General features: G+C 47.1%; 1 protein-coding gene across 2 annotated transcripts in view; it reads left to right on the forward strand.

The window, feature by feature from the left end:
• DAAM2 (dishevelled associated activator of morphogenesis 2) overlaps positions 1 to 20,838 on the forward strand; it is a 109,162-nt gene that overhangs the window by 54,024 nt on the left and 34,300 nt on the right. For both annotated transcript variants that reach the window (XM_063098393.1, XM_063098394.1), the window contains exons 2-6: positions 8,898 to 9,120; positions 14,120 to 14,209; positions 17,275 to 17,349; positions 17,809 to 17,903; positions 20,371 to 20,704. In XM_063098393.1, coding sequence (XP_062954463.1) covers positions 8,953 to 9,120; positions 14,120 to 14,209; positions 17,275 to 17,349; positions 17,809 to 17,903; positions 20,371 to 20,704 — 762 coding nt within the window. In that variant the 5' untranslated portion in view covers positions 8,898 to 8,952. The remainder of the gene's footprint in view (positions 1 to 8,897; positions 9,121 to 14,119; positions 14,210 to 17,274; positions 17,350 to 17,808; positions 17,904 to 20,370; positions 20,705 to 20,838) is intronic.

Genomic DNA, 20,838 nt, shown 5'->3' on the forward strand with positions numbered 1-20,838 from the left:
TCATTAACTTTTATCCGGACAGACAGAGTTGCCTCCTAACTGTTCCCCTCTTCTGTATCTGCCTCTTATAATCCCACCTTGTTTGGTGCAACCAGAAATCTCTGTCCGAATCTCAGCTCTGATCAGACCTCACAAACTCTCCTTTGCTATAAGCCAACAGACTAATCAGCAGAAACCACCCCCACCCACCCTTCAGAGGTTTCCTCCTCCTCAGCCCTGTGCTCAAAGCCCTCCTTTACCTGCCCGTCTTGTCTCCCGTGCACCTATCTGAGCCCTGCATTCCAGGCTGGGAGGGCTACTTCCCTTAGCCTCTCCTTCCTCTGGGGCTTTTGTGACTCCTGGGTCCTCACTCTGGCACACCCTTTGTTGGGAATGCTTTCTTGGACCCCCACTGTCATGTGCCAATGTCCTTCCTTCCTCCAAGGCCCAGCTTCAGTGTCATTCTCTCTGATGAATGTTCTGGAAGTCACTCTCCCCTGCAGTCTAGAGCTGCACCTCGACACCTCTCTTCCATCCTGGTTTTTTGCATATTCCTATCCAATGTGACTGTAAACTTTGGGAGGATAGGATTTGATGTCTGGTTCATTTAAAACACCCAGAAAATTGCTTTGCACGTGGTAGTCACTCAGGGAGTGGATGGATGGATGGATGGATGGATAAATGAATGAATGAATGAATGTTTGACCATGGCCTAGGCGAACATGTATTTGTTTCCTGTCTTGGTGGTTCAATGAAGCCTATGTTCTCTTTATCATTTCTCAAAATGAGAAAACCCACTGGAAAATCCACAACTCCCACCCTTACCCCCGAGTCAGAGAAATGTCACTTTGAGGGACTTTCATTTTCACTTTTCCCAGAAAGATGTCCCTTTAGCTTCTTCCTCTTCTGGGGGTCTCAGCGACTCTCCATGACTCCCACCCTCTCTGCCTGCACAGATGGGATTCTTGGGCTGAGAGAGTTTAGTTTTGCTTTCTTTGCCTTTCCCAGAGCACAGGGGAAACCATAATTTAGGCAGCTGCTAAAAATAGCTCCCCCAGTCCTGGAAAGAGAGCTTGCTTATTTTTGAAAGTGCTCCCTGCCCCATCCCCAGCACTGCCTGAGGCACACACTGAAAGTCAGAAAGTCAGATTGAGAGAGCTGTCCTGCCAGGGAGGTCACACCACGTGGCCTGAGCACTGTCTGGGAGCTGGATGCACAGAGAAGCAGGGAGTCGGAAGTCCTCCTGCTCTCCATTGGTTGTCCTCATCAGAGCGGGCTCCCACTCCTGCAGCTCCTGAGATGCAGAGCATCCAGTGTAGCCAAACAGCAGACGTGGGTCTGGAGAGCTGGCTTGAGTCCTTGGCTCACACATAACATCTTTCTGAACCTCAAATTTCATCTGGAAAAAGGGAAGGGTGATCATATTTGCCTTGCAGGAGTGTGGTCCAAGGCGCTTCATAAATGATAACTATAACTTTATTATGATTAGAATCGCTGGCTTTAGAGCACAGAAATCTCAATTTAATGGGTGGGACAGAATAAGTGACGAACCAGTATAAAAAATAAATAAAGTTGAACAGTACCAAATTGATGTTTTTTAGGTTAAACATAATTGGATATTGTCAATTACATAGGAATCAACTTAATAACACAGGGATTGGCAGACTTGCTGTGAAGGGCCAGGTGGTAAATATTTCTGGCTTCATGGGCCATACAGTCTCTGTTGCATGGAAGTAACCAGAGACAATACTTAAATGAATAGGCATGGCTGTGTTCCAGTAAAACTGTATTTACAAAAATAGTTTGCAAGCTGGATTTGGCCCCTGTAATACTTGCCAAGCCCTGTAATAATATGTAATAAAACTCATTCATGTATAGAGGAAACTTTCTGTAATACATAGTGAACATTCAGGTATATTCATAATTATAACAGTAGCTTATCTATATTGCTATTAATATCCTTTACTTTTAGACTTTATTCTAAGTGCTTTACAAATATAAACTAATTTAATCCTCATGACCACACTATGAATTTTGTACTATTATTATTTCCCCCATTTTACAGATGAGGAAATGAAGGCTCAGAGAGACTGAGTAACTTGTCTGAAGTCACATAGATAGAGTTGATGGCAACTAAACGGAACCCAGCTGAGTTTGTATTCTAGTGTTGGGCATCAGTAATTCAGGCAGCTTCAGGGAGGAAGCGGGTGTAGACCGGGTTATGAGGGACCGAGGCCTGTTTGCTGCCTACAGAGTGGGAGGAGATGGTCTTCAGAGGCTTGAGGTGGGAGCAGGTGTGGTGTAGGTGGGTGGTGGGAGATGAGTGACCTGGCAGTGTAGCCTGGGATGGAAAAGCATAGACTCTTCCTTGGGGAGCCAGTCCCCCAAGCTGGGCCTGGGCCATTTCCTAGGTGACCCCAGCAGCACATGGAAGGTCAGTATCTAGCAAGCAATGTCTGCCTGTGGAGCCGGAAATTGCTTACATTCCTGATGTGCCATGCAGCAGCTCTGGGAAGCCTGGGCCCCATTCCCAGCCCCAGCCCCAAGGGACCTGCTGGGGAGAGGAGGACAAAGAGGCAGGCTCCCCAGGATGCCTGCAGCTCTGCCTTCAAACCAGGGTGCTCATATATGATTCCCTTTGCCTATTGATTTAGCAACAAAAGACAAAGCCGCTGGCCAGGACCCTGGCCTCACTCATGCGCTGCTGTTTCTTCCCTCTGTGCCCTTGCCTATGCTGTTCCCCTTGCACGGAATGCCTTTCTCACCCCTTGCACCTTCCTTAAGTCTCTCATCCCTTTCAAGGTGGCTCAATGGCACCTTCTCCTGGAAGCCTACCTTGACTTCCCAGTTGCCCCCTCTCTTCCAGGCTGCACCAGGTCCCCTTTCTCAGTGCCGCCTAAACACCTCCCTCTCTAACCTCTGTGTGTCACTGCTTTGACTACCCTTGCTCCCCGACTAGAAGGGGATCTCCTCCAGGAAGGGACCATGCCTTGTTGACTCCTGTGTCCTCATCACCCAGGTCATTGTCCATCACATGGGCTGGAAGTGAGACACCACTGTCCTCAAAACCCAGCGCCTTCACTTAGAGGACTTGGTCCTTGGGCAAGTTGCCTGATCTTTGGGATTCTAAATGTAGTCACCAGTAAGAAGGGATAGTGATACTATTGGAGAATTGGGAGAATAAATGAGTTAATACAGAAGATTATCGGCACAGTGCCTGGCTCTTAGTAGGCACTTGGGATGTGGCCCAGGAGAGACAGTCAAGAGCATGTACTTGCTCTGTAACCCTCACGTATGGAGGTGAGGAGGGGAATAGGAGAAGGCAATTTGAATGTCCCCAAAGCTACAGCATTGGCCTCAAGAGCTACAGGAGGGACATATGAGTCAGCTTTTGTTCTGTGATAAGAGCACTGGACTTGGAGTCAGAGCACTTACATGTGAATCCCAGCTCTGTCTCTTAGCAGCTGGGTGTTGTTGACCAAGCCAGGTAGCAGCTCCTGAAGCCTGAATATCACCATGTGTGAGATGGCATAATAGTAATAATCACCTCACAAGGTCATTGCGAAGCTGAAATGAGATTGTAGAGCTTTGCAAACACCTAGCCCAGTTCACAGGAAATGCAGAATCATGAGTTTTTGAATTTGAATCTATAGAACGCTTGAGAAATTTCTGAGCAGATTTTAGCTTAGAATATCGTTGGACATGTGCCCCATGGCTTAAGTGGTTTGTAGCGTTAGAATCAGATGGTACTGGGTTTGAATCCTAGCTATGCCACTAACTAGCTGTGTGACCTTAGGCAAGTCAACCTCTCTGAACCATAGTTTTGGTTTTCTTTTTGTTGTTTTTTAAAAAATATCTTTTGGGCCGAGCCCGTGGCGCACTCGGGAGAGTGCAGCGCTGGGAGCGCAGCGACGCTCCCGCCGCAGGTTCGGATCCTATATAGGAATGGCCGGTGCACTCGCTGGCTGAGTGCCGGTCACGAAAAAGACAAAAAAAAAAAAAAATATATATATATATCTTTTTATAAAGAAGCCACCTGTTTCAGAGAGTTGTCATGGGGATAAAATATAGATACAGTACAGTGTCTGGCACATATCAATTTCAGGTGTTAGTATTCTGCTTTTATTTAAGATTGAGGAAAAGTCCTGATGATATGGGGCTTTTGAATTCCTGACATGCAAAAACCGGCATGTGGACTAGGTAGGGACCAGGGCTGGGGAGTAAGGATTAGGATTTGCATCTTTACAGACCAAATGGAAGGAGTGGAGTCAAGCAGTAGGAAGTCATTCCTGGCTTGGGGTGGAATGTGGGGGCAGTGCTGGGGCTGAGCAGAGTCCCTTGGGAAACCTTTGGGAATGGGATTGAGCCAGACATTGGGAAAGGTCAGGGCTGGTAGAGTCCTTGGAGGTCTTCAGTAGAACCCAGCCGTTGCACAGAGAGGAAACTGAGGCCCAGAGAGTCTGACACCATGGCCCATAGACAGACAACTGGCTAGTGACAGAGCTGGGACTAGTCCCAGTCCCAGAGTCAAGGCACAATGTGGAGGGCTGTGGCAGTAAGCAGATGATGTCTGGCCGGAGCCAGAGGACTGGAGGAGACCCCTTTCAGGACCTACAGCCCTCGCAAGAGGTGTTGACTAATCAGTTGTGATGTGATAGTTCGGTGTCTGAGGCTAGTTGGTCTGTGTTTAGAGACTGACAGTCCTGAGAAGACCTTGTTCCCACCTGAAGAAGGGAGGGGGCAAAGAGACAAGATGTAGAGGGTAGGGAGCTGTTGGCACTGGAGAAGTTTCCATGAATAGAAAAGTGGGTGGACGTGGGAGCAACTTAAACTCCTCTGGCCTGGGGTTCACTGGGTTTGGTTCTGTTTTTGCTCCCCGTTTCCTCCACTGCTTATCAGTTCTCCTCCTAAATGGAAAACTCCGTCACTCCTCTTCCTAAGAGGCTTTTGCAGAAATTAATTGCTCTGGCCACTTTACTTTTCCCACTCTCTGTCCAGGGTCAATGAAGAGGATTTATTTACATTTCTAACTGGAGATAGCTCAGAGTCCTAGGAAAAGCCCAGCTCCTCTGGTCTAGATTTCCCAGTTGCAGAAGGCAAAGCTGGGTTACTGTTTCAATCTGGCCTGGCAATCCTTACAGTGCCAGGCCTCGGCAGCCCCACCTGTGCCTGGGGAAGGGCTGATGGTTGCGTGGTCTGGGTGGGGCATGCCTCACTTGTTGGTGATGAGAAGGAAGCCTGCATCTGGTGGTGCCTAGTGTGCTCCAGGCTCCTTACACCATATCATTGACTCCTCACTGAAACCCGGTGAGGAAGATGCTGTGATTATCTTGGTGTCATAGATGAGGAACCTGGGGCTCTGAGAGGTTAAGAGACACACTGAGGGTCACCAGTGGGGGAAGGCAGAGCTGGGAGTCAAATTCCAGTTTGTGTGACTTCAAAGCCCCTGCGCCACCAGGAAGCTGAAGTGGTGGAGTGATAGAGCAGGGATGGGCAAGAAATGGGGGTTTGGAAGATGGGAGCAGTTCCTGCTGATGGGGGAGAAGAAGATGGCCCATGGGATCACTGTAAGCCCCTCCCAGTCTAGAGGGGACCTTTGAGACTAGAGGCATTTCTAAACTAAGCTGTAGAGGCTGGCCTTCTCTAGCGGAGGAAGGTTATTAGGTGCCAGGCAAGATGGTGAAAAAGGCCCATTGGCGTGGGAAGATGAACTCTGGGGGAAAGAGGGGGCAGTGACCAGACCACAGCCTGGACGCTGGAGCCCTGGGTCTCAATCCCAGCTCTGTCCCTAGCTATGTGACCTCAGATAAAACATTTCCTCTTTGGACCTCAATTTTCTGACCTCTACCATGAAGCTACATGATTTTTGAGGCTCTTCCAGCTGAGAGCCTGTGGTTTTAGTCTTGGATGTTCAGATGGGGCCTTAAGAAAGGGAGGCAGGAAAAGACTTAAGAGGGGATAGTTGGGAGGGGGGTTGTCCTCGGGAACATAAACATACTCGGGAGCTGTCAAACAGGCAGTCCCTTAAAAGGGCAAATATGCAGCAGTCCCCGAGTGCGCAGGGCTGTCCTCTTGAGGGCCGCACTTCCTGTGTGGAGGGCCTGTGTCTGCTTCTTCCCTCCTCCTGAGGGCCACTACACCTCACTCCCATACTCAGGGAAGATGTTAAAATATTTAACAACAGGTACGAAAGCAACCAATCAGAGCAGCCATGGCTGTAAATAACCACCGGTGCAAGACTATACCAGAATATGCCTGCTGTATGCAAGCCCTGCCCTACCCTTGACTCCCCCTAGTAAAGCCTAGCTTAGGAGCTGAAGAGCAAAGAAGGGTAAGGAGGGAGTCTGGGGAAGAAAGGAAGTGAGGAGGTGAAGGCAGGAAGAGGGGTTCCCAGGTCCTCCCAGGCCTCAGCCTGTCCCTCCCTGGAACCCCTTTGTGCTGTTAGCTCAGCCTCAATGCAGCGTCTAGGAGTTTCCTTCCAGTGCTTTGTGCCCTAAACAAAGCAGTCCCACTCACCAGCTGCAGCTGTGTTTTGGAGGCTGATGAAACAAAGGGGATCTGGTCTGTATTCCACATGATCATCCCAAACTTGACAAAGGGCAGGGGACCCACAGGGTCATCCACCCCATCTTCTTTGCCTCTCCCATTCTTGCCCTTTGGCTGTCAAGTCCCATGGAAAACCTGAAAGTCTCCTTTTCAAAGTCTCCCTTTCTCTCTGTTTTCTCAACTTCCAGCCTATTCCAGGTCTTTGCCATCATGTACCAGGACTGATGCATTAGCCTGCTGGCCTCTTCCCCTACACCTGGCCTCTGACCATCCTCTTGTTCCTTACAAAGGTTCCTACTTACTGATTAACTGCTAGTAGTCAGATATTTCAATCCATATTTCTTGACTAATTAGTGAGGACCCCTCTCTTCTCCGTTTTTATAAGCATAGGTTATTTCCCATTTGACCAAAAAATATTTATCCAGCACCCACTAAGCACAAGGCTTTTATTAGCTAGAAGTTGCAGGGAAGAGGGGTGGATATCAGAGAAGCAGGAGATATGGACCCTGCCCTCAAGGAGCCTTCACTATATTTGTGAGAGCCAATATGTAAGCAGAGAAAAGAGAAGCAATAATGCAAGGCAACCTTGGATAATGTGTTATTTGAGGCTCTTCTGGACCTATTAAAAAGTTTGTCAGAAAGTTTATAAAGAAGGATAAAATGGATCTGTTAAAAAGTTCTTTGGATCTTTGGAAATGGATCACGACTTTAAAATGGATCATGACTTATATGAGAGGCCACATAAGATTATACTAAGTTATTAGCCAGATTCTTAGGACTTAGGAAACACATCAGAGTTCTCTGGAAGTTACCTTGAAATATGCCACATTTATCTTGAGTTCACTAGAAGTTACCTTGAATTATCTTGTTCAAAGGAATGCCTTAGATTTAGCATATCTTGAGTTCCATAGGACTTTAGAAAATCTCTCATGTTCTCTTTATAGAAAAGAGGGCTGGATAAGAGCATAGTTGCATGGATCTGGAGCTGGGTGAAGGACTATCCCCTGAGATTACTGATTAATAGTTCTCTAGTATTCCTAGAGGAGGTTGTTGTGTCCTTGGGTTCGATGTCCTTGACGTAGTCAACATTTTCAGCAATGATGTAGGTTATGACCATGGAGGCATTCTACTCTGTTACTGATCTGAATCTAGGAGAAACAGCTAAGAATCAAGACTCATAAAAACCTTGACCCCCAAACCAATGATATTCAACAGGGATAAAAACTGAATCCTATATATATGTCCAAAAAATTGAGACCTATAAGTACAGGATGGTGAGAATCCAGCTGGGCTGCAGTTTGGTGCATGAGCTGTGGCCTCTCTAATGGACCCACCTGGGTTGTCTGAAAGCATGTTTAGGACCCAGTGGTAAGAATGGTTCTGCCCCTCAGAGGCCTGGGTGCTGGTAGTTGGATCTAACTTGTCCAGAGGTTTTGTGGCATCATGATGGGCCAGTATTCCTTCTCAAGCTGGTCATCACTGAACCAGGTTTCCCAGTGGCAAGACAAAGACTTAACCCTTTCTGTTCCAGTGGCTAATCAACTATTGGATATCCATCAGTTCCAGGCTCTGGCCAGAACAGTGTCCTCCGTTCTCAATTGGTATAAAAAGCATATTTGACCAGACTTCCTTCAATATGTTAAATACCATTCCAATGATCAGCCCCATTTCCTTACCCAGGGTTCACTCTCACAACTCCCCCAGGTGACCTCTCTGAGGGCACTCAGCTGCTTCCTCTTTCTACATGGAGGGGTGAACCACTGCCTTGTTGGTATTTCACATTCATCCAAACATGCCTGGGTATACGACAGACTGGGCAGAGAACTGCGAGTCTCTGAAGCCTTCCATCCTCTGCTCCTCTGGAGGCCCATGCTGCAGGAGCTACACTGCATAATTAGCTCAGTGTTTCCTCTGCCGGCCCTGATCCTACCCCACATGGATGATGCCTTTAAATCAGTCACCCCAGGCCCTGAAAAGAATCAAGTGAGCGAGTGAGCCTTGCTGGAAACCGATCTTCTGGAGAACAGGGAATAGAATGCCATCTGCAGTCATGGACAGCCTGAGATGAGCATCAGCTCTGACTGCCTGGAAGTCACTGCAACCCTCTTGTCTTCTCCGGGGGCAAGAAACATGGAAGTGTCTATGTCAGGAGACACTCAAAGGGTTTAGTGGGGAGGACATGTAAATGCCGCCGGGTGGAAGGGGCTGGAGGGAACCAAGAGAAGCTGTGGGAGAAGGGAGGGGCCTTGGTTATTGGACTGGGGGCTCCTGACAGTCTGTGGGACAAAGAGGTTGTGAGGGCAGAGTGACCTCTACCCTGCCTGTCTCACTGCCATGGCTGACCACCCTGTGCTCTCTGTTCTCCTGTCTAGATCACGATGAGGACCTAGGGCATCTGCCCACTGACTTCCCGGGCCTGCAGTGACCATGGCCCCCCGCAAGAGGAGCCGCCATGGCCTGGGCTTCCTGTGCTGCTTTGGGGGCAGCGACCTCCCCGAGATCAACCTCCGGGACAGCCACCCTCTGCAGTACATGGAGTTCTCCAGCCCCATCCCAAACCCAGAGGAGCTTAACGTCCGCTTTGCTGAGCTGGTGGTCAGTAAGCAGGCCAGGAAGGGAGGGTGCAGACAATGGGGAGGAGGGTGGATGGACAGGCAGAGTAGGACAGAAGGCAGGGGCCCATGTGCTGAGGTCCTCACCTCTCAAAACTCCTCCTGGGGCTGAGGTAGGGCCCCTAGGACACCTCAGCCATGTGGAGGCAACAGTCTCTTCCTGGAGTGGACACCATGAAATGTGTCCCCAGAAGACTGGACCTACCTCCTGTCTCCACTGGATTCTAGACCACATGATGCAGCAGTTAGGCTGCCATAGAAAGAGGCAGATCCGGGCTTTTTTGAAAGAAGGCAGTAAGGGTATCAGAACACTTGACACCTTCCTCTCTTCTCTCTGGTTTCCCTGTGATCCTTTAATTTCAGAGGGAGGAAGAAGAGACAGAGTGGGATTCTGTAGGCAAACACTGGGACCTCAGAACACGGGATGATTGACTACAAATATGGAGGTAGAGAGGCTTGTATCACACCTGAGAACTGGTTGGGGTCCAGGATGATTATATCCCAGGGACAGTGGAAGCTCTGTCATTCACACTGGCATCAGCTCCTCCTGACTCTGCCACGCCCATCCAGATCAATGCATTCATCCTCCTGTGTGAGAAGCCCCTGTGTGGGAAACCTCATACTCTGACCACAAAGAGAACAGGAAGGAAGCGTGATTTCTCTCTTTGGGGGTCTGACGGAGAGACAAAGCCTGCTCATGAGGGAGGTCCCAGACCAAGGAGCGGGACTTGAGCCCTATCATAGAGCCATGAGCACACAGTCATCTACCATTAGCTTGGTCAATCCTTCCCGTGGTGGGCCAATAGTCGAGCCAGTAAAGAAACAGTGCCATGCAGTTTGGAATGTGGTTTCATGCTTGTGTTTACTAACAGGTGCATCTGGTTAAGGAAACCCGGCCCTTCAAAAAACAGGGCCACTGTAAGATGGGACCAGGCAGGTTATGGGAAAAGGTTTCCAGCTTTCTCATCACATCAGGTTCAGGAAAACTCATTGTTTTTACCTTTCCTCAGGATGGGGCGAGGGGACAAAGTGTTTGCTAGTGTCAAATAACATGTGGAGCCTGACTGGGGTACTCAGGTCAACTACTCAAGTTTTCTTGAGTAGACTGTGTGAGTTTTGAAAGAAGGACATGACAAGCGTGTTCCTTTCTTTGGCTCTTTTACTCAACAAATGAGCTTCTTCAGTGGGCAGGGATCCTTGCAAGGCACTTTAGCAAAAGCAGGGATGAGTCAGAAAAGTCCTGCCTGTAAGGAGAATAGCATCAGGTATCACTCAAACAAACAAAACGTATTTCTTGGAGAGATTGCCATGTGCTGAGCCCCATAGGGGTCCCAGGGATTTAGTGATGAGCTGTCAGATGGGTACTGAAGTCTGATAGGTAAGACTGATCTTGGAGAGCAGACAACTGTGATGAGTGTGAGGACAGGGAGCATTTGGGGGGGACATTGGAGTGCCTAGCAAGGAGCTTTATTCTGGACTGGAGGAGGTCACAATGGCCTCCGTGGCAGTGAGATGTCCACTGAGATTGAAAGCAGTGATGGTTAGATAAGTGGATGGTGGTGCAGACAATAACAGAGGGTCCCCCGCAGAGGAAACAGAATATGTCAGAAAAGAGCTGGGTCCTTTCGGGGGACACAATTAAGACCAGAATAACTAAGGATTTTGGATTCAATTCTAAGAGCAATGGAAGGCCGCTGAAAGTTTTAAGCAGGGGTTTGAGGTGATCCGATCTGCTTTTCTCAAAGACCTTTCAGGGTCTGTGTCGAAGAAGGGTCTAGGTTGACCATTAGGAGGCTATTGTAGCAATCCAAGCTAGGGAGAATGGTGGCATGGACTGATGTATTACCAGTGAAGATGGAGAGAAGTGAACAGATTCAAGAACTAGTTAGCAGGAAAGATAGCAGGCTCAGTGGGATTGATGAGTACTCACTCGCTGATTAAGGAACACCCAGGTTTCGGACATGAGGAATTGTGTGGGTGTTGGTGCCTTGTACAAGAAAGGATATACTGGAGGAGATTCAAGTTTAGGGGCTGGGATGATGAATTCAATTTGTATATTCTCTCCATGTGTCAGTCTCCTCATCTGTAAAATGGGTTGTTGCAAGTTTTAAATACATGAATAAACATTAAGCACTTAGAACAGTTCCTGGCACATAGTAATGCTGCATAGTGTGTGAGGTACCTGAGGGAGATCACAGTAGAGAGGTACAGATGGGTCCTAGAGTCTGGAGCTCAGAAAACTGGTGGACTAGTGGTACAGGTTTGAGCAAATTTGGGATAATAACAGTCCTCAGGAATGGGTGAGAAGGCTTCACCTAGGACTAAGCATAGAGGGAGGAGAGAAAAGGACACATGATGGTGCCCTGAGGGACTTCAACGTTTGAGGGCAGGCTAGAAGAGGAGAAGTCATCAAGGGAGCCCAAGAAGGAACATAGAGGAAAGCAGGAGGGACTGCTTGAGAGTGGTTGCTGAAGAAACCAGAGAAGACAGATTCAATGAGGAAGAGAGAGTGATCAGCAGAGTCCTATGCTGCCTGGGCTGAGCAAAACCACCAAGAAATGTCCATTGATTTAGAGATGGAGACAACTGGCTAGAAAAGCCAAGTGTGTAAGTAACCAGAATACATGATCAAGATTGAACGTAATTGCTCTGCAGTTCGGGAAAGCAGATGTGGTTCTTATCTGGGAAGATCTATGGAAGGCCTGCTGGCAGAGGCTGACTAAGAGCCACGGATTAGCTCAGGATCCTTAGTGTGAATGGGACAGCTGTCCAGGTAGAACTAACTGTGTAAGCAAAAGCACAGAGGTTGAAGAGGTGCAGAGTTTGTGCTGGGAAATGTAAGGTGCACATAACTCTCACTTTCTTTTATTCTTGAGGTTTCTGACCATAGAAAGGAAACCTCACAGAGGGTTCTGAGAATTTTGATCAAGGATATTCCTGGGATATGTAGAGAGAAGTTCTAGGGACGAACCTTTGATATTAAATCTGCAGCAATCTTTGGTTCCAAAGGCAGGTGAACTGATGGGCAGTATTTCAAATAATTGTTGTATGTGCTGTCCAAATTGCAGCCGCTGAACACACGGGGCTAGTCTGAACTGAGATGAGCTGTAAGTGTAAAATACACACCAAATTTTGAAGACTTAGTTTGAACAAAGTAATATAAAATACCTCATTGATATTTTTTTACATGGGTTACATTTTTAAATGATCATATTTTAGATATATTGGTTTAAATAAAATGTATTATTAAAATGTGGCTAGAAAGTTTTTTAAATACACGTGGCTCACATTATATATCTATTGGACAGTTTTGATCTAGGTATAGGAAAGTCTTAAATGTTCTCCTTTGAATAAAAATATAGGGAAAAGATTAAAGATATTGAGGCTCATACTTTCTTAGATACTGTTTTCAGTTTATCATATTTGAAAAAAATAAAGGTTAGTAATATTATGTTTTGTTGTCTTCATGCAAGTTTTGCTTTTGATTTTTAAAATGTGCACAATAATTAAGTTGAAAAGCACACTGTGTTCCCCATAGGTGCTTAACTATTTCTTTGATGAGCCCTGGTATTGCTCATGAACTATAGGAGAAGCTTCGAAAAGAAAGCTATTTAGGAGCCATCTAGTGCAGCCAAGCCTATAGTCACCCCATACCACCTACAGAGTGATCCCAAATATAATGACTTTAGAACCTTCTCAGTTCTACTCCTCTAAAAGTGTGGACTAGGCTGGTGGAGCCCCAATCCTTGTGTATGCACAGCCTTATCTTGGTGGTCCTGTGGGTGGAGACCAGCACTGCCAGCCTCCAGCAGGCACTACCTCCCTCCAGCAGGCACTACCTCTGTGGGAAACAGATCAATGCCTCCTTTGATATGGCACAACTTTGCTCAGCTCCTTGTCTTCACCAGCTCAGCCAGTCTATGCTGGGACCCACACTGAGGTTGGGGGAGCCAGAGAATTTCTGGCGGAGAGACTCGAAGGTCAGGTAGACTCGATGGATGTGGCAAAGATCTGAGAGAGATGCAGGACTACATTTGCACATGACTCCTTTCTTTGTCAGGCCTTGACCTGTGGTGTTGACATGCTTAAGAAGGACAAAGGAAGGAAAACAAGAAAACTTGGGCAAGAGGCTTAGGGGCTAGCAAAGTAATGCGGGAGATGGGCAGGGAACAGGGCGACCTGGAAGAAGAGAGTGGATTTGCAGAGATGTCTGAAGGTGAACTGAAAGCAAAATGTGCTCCAAACTGAGAAGGTAACTTGATAATGAAAAATGAAATAGGCAATTCCATGTGGTAAAGCACAGAATTTTGTTTAGGGTAACTTATATACAGGATGATGGCTTGGGAGGGCGATGACTCAGAGGAGTATACAAAGCTTCTCCATGCCACCTCCTGGTCAAGCACAAGTTTATACAGGTAGTTCACACAAAGCAGTAGAAAAAGCCAAGAAACAATTACTAATTAAGAAACAAGCTAGCATCACTAACTCCAATGTCTTATGACAATGATTGTTATCTTTGTTGGTCTAGTGATGCAGGTAGCTGGACCAGCAGTTGCCACACCAGTACTTAATCATTAAGTTCCTTCTTTGTAGTCACCAATCTGCTTCTACCTATTATTCTGACTACCTTATCCCAAGTTACTGTATAACTTTTGTGGGCAGGGTTCACACAAAGGACATAGCAAATGTTAGGAGCTTCAGGATGGAGTAAGTATGTTCACAGTCTCACACAGACACAATGTTGGGGTGAACAGGAGTAAGGGAAGCATGAATAGAAGTTGCCAGGCTTGCGGTGAGGCAAAGGGATGGGGCTGTATTTCTAGTAGCAAAAGAATTACCCTTGCATATCTTTGACGCCCTATGGGAGGAAGGTAATAGGCTGAGGGATAGGTTTGGGGGGATTGTAATTTCCTGTAGGGCTGAATATTCAAATCCCCACCCTCCCTGGATTTCAGACCTATCTTTTCTTGTTGTCTTTGCAGGATGAATTGGATCTCACTGACAAAAACCGGGAGGCTGTGTTTGCACTGCCCCCTGAGAAGAAATGGCAGATCTACTGCAGCAAGAAAAAGGTGCCATCTCTGACCCCTCCCCCTGCAGCTCAGGGTCCACAGCAAGGGGCAGCTCTTGCTGCCTCTTTCGCTCATTCATTCAGCAGCTATTCCTTATGTGCCAGAACTGTCAATGTTGGAGGAACAAGAGTGAATAAAACAGGAAAAAACTCCCTGTCCTCATGGAGCTTACACTCAGGGAAATAGCATTCTCTTTTTCAAAAGCCCTTTGCGTGGTCACCTGCTGGGTTCCAGGAATGGGGCTGGGTCAGAGTGATACAAGATGAGAGGTCTGGACTCCCTTCTTGTGCCTGCTCCTGGGTCTGGGGGGTGTGCAGCTCTGGGCCTAACATGGGAGCAGCTTTGGGGTGAGAACTCAGTTCATGGGGGGTGAGTGCAGAGGTGTCCTCTTTTGGATTTTTGGCCTCTGCCCTGTCCCAGGCTAGATGTCACACATCAGTCCTTGTTCTCCCATGGTTTCCTCCCTCTCCTCCTGTTCATTAAAAGATGTTAGTCTCCCAGTGCTGGCCCTCCCTAGAAAGGGGTGTGCTGGGCTCTAGTCAGGGCTTAATTGGGTTTCAGTCCCTCCCTACTGCTTTCCTGGCAGCTGCGCATTCTTCTCTCTTCCTCTGTCTTTCTCCGGCTCATCCCTTTCCCTCTGGGTCTCTCTTGCCCCCTTTCTAGTTTAGCCTTTCTGTTTCATTTGCTCTGTTTTTCTTTTCTTGGCCCACCTTCCTCCTCTCCCCTCTCCCCTCCCATTGTCCAGACTTGAGTTGCAGCTTTTTCTCTCGACCTCAGGGTATGGGTATTTGAGGAATAGGGCCTGGTTATTCCTGCGCTGAAGGCTCAGGCCTTCTCCCTCCTGGGGGAAGACAGGCAGGTTGGGGTGAGGTCTGAGCTCTTTCTCCTTCCTGCTCCCTGTGTCCTTCAGAGCTCTTCTCCTTCCTAGTTGGGACATGTGTGTCAACCTCAGGGCTCCATCTGAGCCAGACTGACCTTATAAAATTGGAGGATTACAATCATACACCATTTCAGAGTTGGAAGGAACCTGGGAAGCAATCCAATTTAGTCCTTTCTTCTACATGGAAGGCAAGGGAGGAAGGAAAGGTGGCAAGGAAGTTCTAGAGAGGCAGTGGACTCACCCACAGTCACCCAGCCAGGTATGGCAAATGGCTAGAACCCAGAACTGCTGGGGAGAAAAGTGCTGGAGTCTGAGAACCGGTGATAAGATGCATGGACCACATATGCTCCCAGCCATTGTCTGGTGCACTCCGTGCACTTTTATTAAGTGCCTGCAGAATATGACACTCCATGTCAATGAATCTGACTGTGAGAACAGCAGGTCTTCAAAAATCTCATGTCATGGAAAAAGGGAAGAAAGGAAGGAAGGGGAGGGAAGCAAGATAGGGACTGTAGAGGAAGAAGGGAGGGAAGGAGAAAAAACATTTCAGGAGTAATTAATCATATCTCATATGATTCTCCATTTTCCAAATTGATTTACTATGGAGTTCCCTTAAATTGGTCCCTTGTACAGCTAAAATAAAAGATCTACTAAAATATAAGGGCATCCCCTACTACCTTCCAGATCAAATTGTATGTAATTTCCTCACACTCTTTTATACCCCTCTGCCTTCCCACGTAGCACTTCCTCTGCCAAAACACTCTCCCCACCTGTCTTAGCCTTAATAATCTTTAGTAACTCAACCCAGTCCTCTCGGACTGCCTTGTCCCACCCCCTCACAGCTTTCTGTGTTAGATGCACCGTCACCCCCCTCTCCAGGTCCACTGTGGGCAAGCAGTTCTGTCATGGAGTATGGATCACCCTTTCTCTGGCACTGGGCTGTTATTTGAAGGCAGAAGCCATGACTTTTTACTCAGTACATTCAGGGCTCAGTACTGTGGTGGGCATTTCATTAGTGCAAGTAAGCGTTTGCTGATACAGTTGTTTTGGGTGGTGTGATTCCCCTCCCTGAGGCAGAAGACAGAATGTTTGGCCTTCAGTCATAGAGATTTGAACACATATAGCCATGTGAAGTCACAAAGACCAAAACAAGGCAGCTTTCCTACTGGTCTAAAACTTGGATTTTATGAAACAACATAGAGAAGCCCGAGTGGACAGAGTCAAGGGTTGCAGGGCCAGCTGGCAGCTGGCAGGTGGTTTGTCAGGGACTTTCTAGAGGCAGTAAGTGGGAGATTGGCAGAAAGCAGATGAGGGGGGAGCATCCAGAGTGACCAGAGCACAGGGACAGGAGTAGGCAATCCATGTGTCATGCCCAGTAGCAGGTCCAGTTAGCTGGAGAAGGCTGAATTGTCAATCAACATGAATATTTATTTAATTCTAATGATTCTTGCCCACACTTGAGGAGCAGTTGAACCTTTCTCTTGGGGGCTCAGGGCTGGGGCAAAGGTCCCCTGACCTGGGCTCTGCTTTGTTGCTGTCCCTACCCCTCATTCAGGAACGTCTGACAGTCATTAAATCTCAGGTCTATGAGGGGCTCTGGAGTTTTTCCAAAATCCAGGCTTTGGGAGTTCCTCTTTCTCTCTTTTTATAAAGTTACTATTTATTGAGCATCTACAATGTGCCAGGCACTGCACCAAAGGCTGTATACTGGTGTTCTCAAGCTACCTGAGAGAATGATCAAGTTTTTAAATTTCCAACCCATCACAGGCCAATAGTGTTACAAATTTGTGAATGGTATTATCAGAAAAGTAAAATTAAAAATGTACAAAATATAAGCACAAATTTATATCAAATTTAAGTCATAAAGTTATATTTTCTTAAATGTAAAAACTGATATAACAGGTGAAAATAATTTTTAAACAAGTGTACATGTTGTTTATTGAAAGTGTATATACCCACATAGTTTCTGCCCATATAATTGGCTGGTCATGAGACTCAGTGTTCATCATCCGCATTTTACCAAGGAAGATATAAAAGCTTGAGAGATTTTGTAACTTCCTCCAAGCCACCCCAAGTGGGCAGGGCTGGGAAATAAATCCCTCTGCTGACATCAAATGAAGCTCAGGATCTCAGGCCGTGGATTTGTCTTTTTGATTGGTCCATACCATCCTTCTTCTCGTTCCAGGAGCAAGAGGACCCCAACAAGCTGGCGACCAGCTGGCCTGACTATTACATCGACCGCATCAACTCTATGGCTGCCGTGAGTGGCGGCTCCTCTCCTGCCCTGCCCCCGCCCAGAAAGGCTACAGGAGAGAGTGGTCTGTCCCAACCCAACTGCCTTTTCCTGCCCCTCACACCCCACTCACTGGAACTCAGCAGCTTTCCAGTTATTCCCGAAATCTAATCACCCCTTCTCTGTGTGACTTTAGAGTCCCCCAACCATTTAAACATGTATTAACTCATTTGGACCCCACACAGGTTTGGAAAATAGGCTGGGCCAATAATTCTCCCCATTTCACAGATGAGGAAAATGAAGTCTGGGAGCAGAACCTGGGTCTTCTCAGAGTCTGACACTTGGTCTTGGGAAATCTTTCCCTTAAGCTTCTCCCTTCCTGAAGCAAGGGTGGTCCCTGGGTCACACCTGAGCTGGGGGTGCAGGGGGCTGGGAGACAGGCAGCCCAGCATGACTGCCACCCCCTGCTCCCTGCCCGCCCCTCAGATGCAGAGTCTGTACGCATTTGATGAGGAGGAGACGGAAATGAGGAACCAAGTCGTGGAAGACCTGAAGACGGCTCTCCGGACGCAGCCCATGAGGTGACTCATTGTCTCCCCGTCCCTCACTGTCTTCCATGTCCCTTCCACAGTTGGTGCCCTCAACTTCCTGAAGCCTCGTGCTGGTCCCCTGGGCCAGCTCACTCCCAGCATTCCCCAGAGTGTGCTGCCCCTCTCCTGAGAGCTGGGGCGCTGCCAGGGGTTGGGTGTGTTGGGGAGGAGGGGAGATGAACATAGGAAAGTGGAATAAACCTCAGGTCCCAAGGTGCTCTCTAAAGAGAAACTGAGGGCAGGTACTTGTTTTTCTTGGGAGAAAAGGAGGTTGGTCAAACGGACAATGTGCATAAGCAAGGGCTTTTTGAGAATGAGGGGGCAGGTGAGTGCCCCTCTGGGTGGGAGGTGGGCATGGGCTGAGACGTAGTCCTACCACTAGGGGGAGATGTGGTGTCTGTGGATGAGGTTTTCCCATCTAGAATGGGAGCAGGCAAGGAAAAGGGGGTGGATGTCCCAAAGGCCATAGGGGGAGGACTCCCTGCTTCCCAGACCACAGTGTGCGGGGCCCATAGGGGAGCCCAGAGTCACAAGGCTTCTCCTTGTGCTGGGGTCTTCACAGTGATATGCTGGAATGGTGTGCATCAGCTGGTGAGAGCAGACCTACATTTTCAGCAGTTTTGTAAGCTGGTTGTTAAACATAGCTATGATTAAAATTTAGATGATATAAATTGAAGATTAAATAAATTATATCAAAACAAAGGTAGCAAGTACTTGAAACTCATCACTCCCTAATTACTTAATTATTTTTGTATATTTTACTATTATGTATGCTTCTGAGTACATAACCGTTGTGTGGAAACACCATATAATGGTGTATCTCTTCCTAACTCCACGTTCGATGACATCACATCAATAGCTTGAAATTGGCTATTCTGGGAGTATTTATACCACAGAAATGGGCAAACGCTACAATCAGGCCTTTTTTGTCTTTCTCCAGAGAACTAGCTGTTAAAACATTGGCCAGGTATCCACTGTTACGTGTGTGTGCATGAGTGTTGTCTGGGCTGAGCTCTCTGCCCCAGGTGACCAGAAAGGGAGCCTCAAGGAGAATGGGGCATTCTGATCCCCCTTGTCACTCTGATAGGGGTGGGGGTCTGGTCTGGCTGGAAATAACGAGAAAGTAAGAAAATAAAAGGGTTGAGGGGAGGTTGCTGGGTTCATCTCCCACCTCACTTCACTTTAATTTCCTTTAATATAATTCTGATTGCAAAAGTTACACATAGTCATTGTGGAAATTTTGTGGAATGGAAAAAAGCATACAAAAGAAAAAAGGAAAAAAATATCTATTGTTAACTTGAAAGCATATTCTTCTATTGTTCTAGGCATATTTGCACAACAATATAAAATGCACACAAATACACTTGGGATAGATATATTAATTATGTATAGTGGTTCCCTTACTCAATTTATGACCATTTTCTCAGATTATTAATTATTATCCTACTAAACCAAGGATTCTAAACCTTTTGTGTATGTGTGTGTACCATGGATGTCTGGCACCCAGACAGATTGCTTCTCAGAAATGATGTTTTTAAATAATAGAATGAAATAAATAGGATTAAAAAGTAAACCAATTAAGTTAAAATTCAGCCACCAAATACTGAAAATATATGAGATAGCAACAAATGTGCTTCTTTATGCCTTAAACAGTAAAAGCTAGCAGCAGGTCTGATAACCACCATAATTTTGACGTACTGAGTGTAAACGGTATTTTGAGATACCTGCAACAACTGTAATTTGATATGAAAATAGCTGTGATTTCTTTTGGTGACAAAGTCACAGACTGTGCTAATACCACTGTGGTTTGTTGCCTGCATGCATCATTGAAGGAAATGCTAAATTTCAGTTGGAAGTTACCAAAAATAAAAATGTAATTCTCTTTTCCCCTCCAAGTCCTTTGACCCCTGAATGCTATGTATAGACCCACCCTTTAGGGGAATACAGATCCAGATTAAGAATCCCTGAACTAAATGGGTTTTTTAATGTTTTCTGCTAGCATTCAAAATAACTGCTGTTTTCTTAAGAATCTCTTGAAATGTAGCTTCTCCAGCCTTGGTCCCTTGGCTCAGTGACTCTGATGGCCTCCCTGTCTGGAAGTCCTCCTTGTTATTTGATTGTAATTGTCTTAATTCCCATCCTTACTGGAGATGAGTCTTCAAGTTTAACAGCAGTAATAATTATCATGATCACCCCCTTCACATACATACCATATTAGCTATGCAACTGAGAGTCAATGATATGCAAATGCACAGTATTAAAATGCAAATCAGATGTGAGTCTTCTGTGAGGATAATAGGATTTCAGTGCTCTAGGAAAACTTTATAAGTGAACCAAGCTACTGTAGGTGAGACATGGTACATGGTAGTACACAGGTACTGGGTAACTATTTGCAAAATGTATACGGAATAATATACAGATATAGGATACCTTTTTTGCTCATGGTGCTGACTGGTAGGTTTGTGACCCGCTTCATCGAGCTGGAAGGCTTGGCCTGTCTGCTGAATTTCCTCCGGAGCATGGACCATGCCACCTGTGAGAGCCGTATCCACACCTCCCTCATCGGCTGTGTCAAGGCGCTGATGAACAATTCCCAGGGGCGGGCGCACGTGCTGGCGCAGCCTGAGGCCATCAGCACCATTGCCCAGAGCCTGCGCACAGAGAACAGCAAAACCAAGGTGGCTGTGCTGGAAATCCTAGGCGCCGTGTGCTTGGTGCCTGGTGGCCACAAGAAGGTGCTGCAGGCCATGCTGCACTACCAAGTGTATGCAGCAGAGCGTACACGTTTCCAGGTGAGGAGCCTGCCAAGGGCAGGGCGCCAGCAGGGTGGGGCAGGGGTGTCGCATGCTGGGGGTGCAGAATTCTTGGTAGCAGAAACCAAAGGAAAGGGTGTAATATGAGCTGCATGCCTGCTCATGGGAGGTAA

This window comes from Cynocephalus volans, chromosome 5, assembly GCF_027409185.1.
Source record: "Cynocephalus volans isolate mCynVol1 chromosome 5, mCynVol1.pri, whole genome shotgun sequence".
Lineage (NCBI taxonomy): Eukaryota > Metazoa > Chordata > Mammalia > Dermoptera > Cynocephalidae > Cynocephalus > Cynocephalus volans.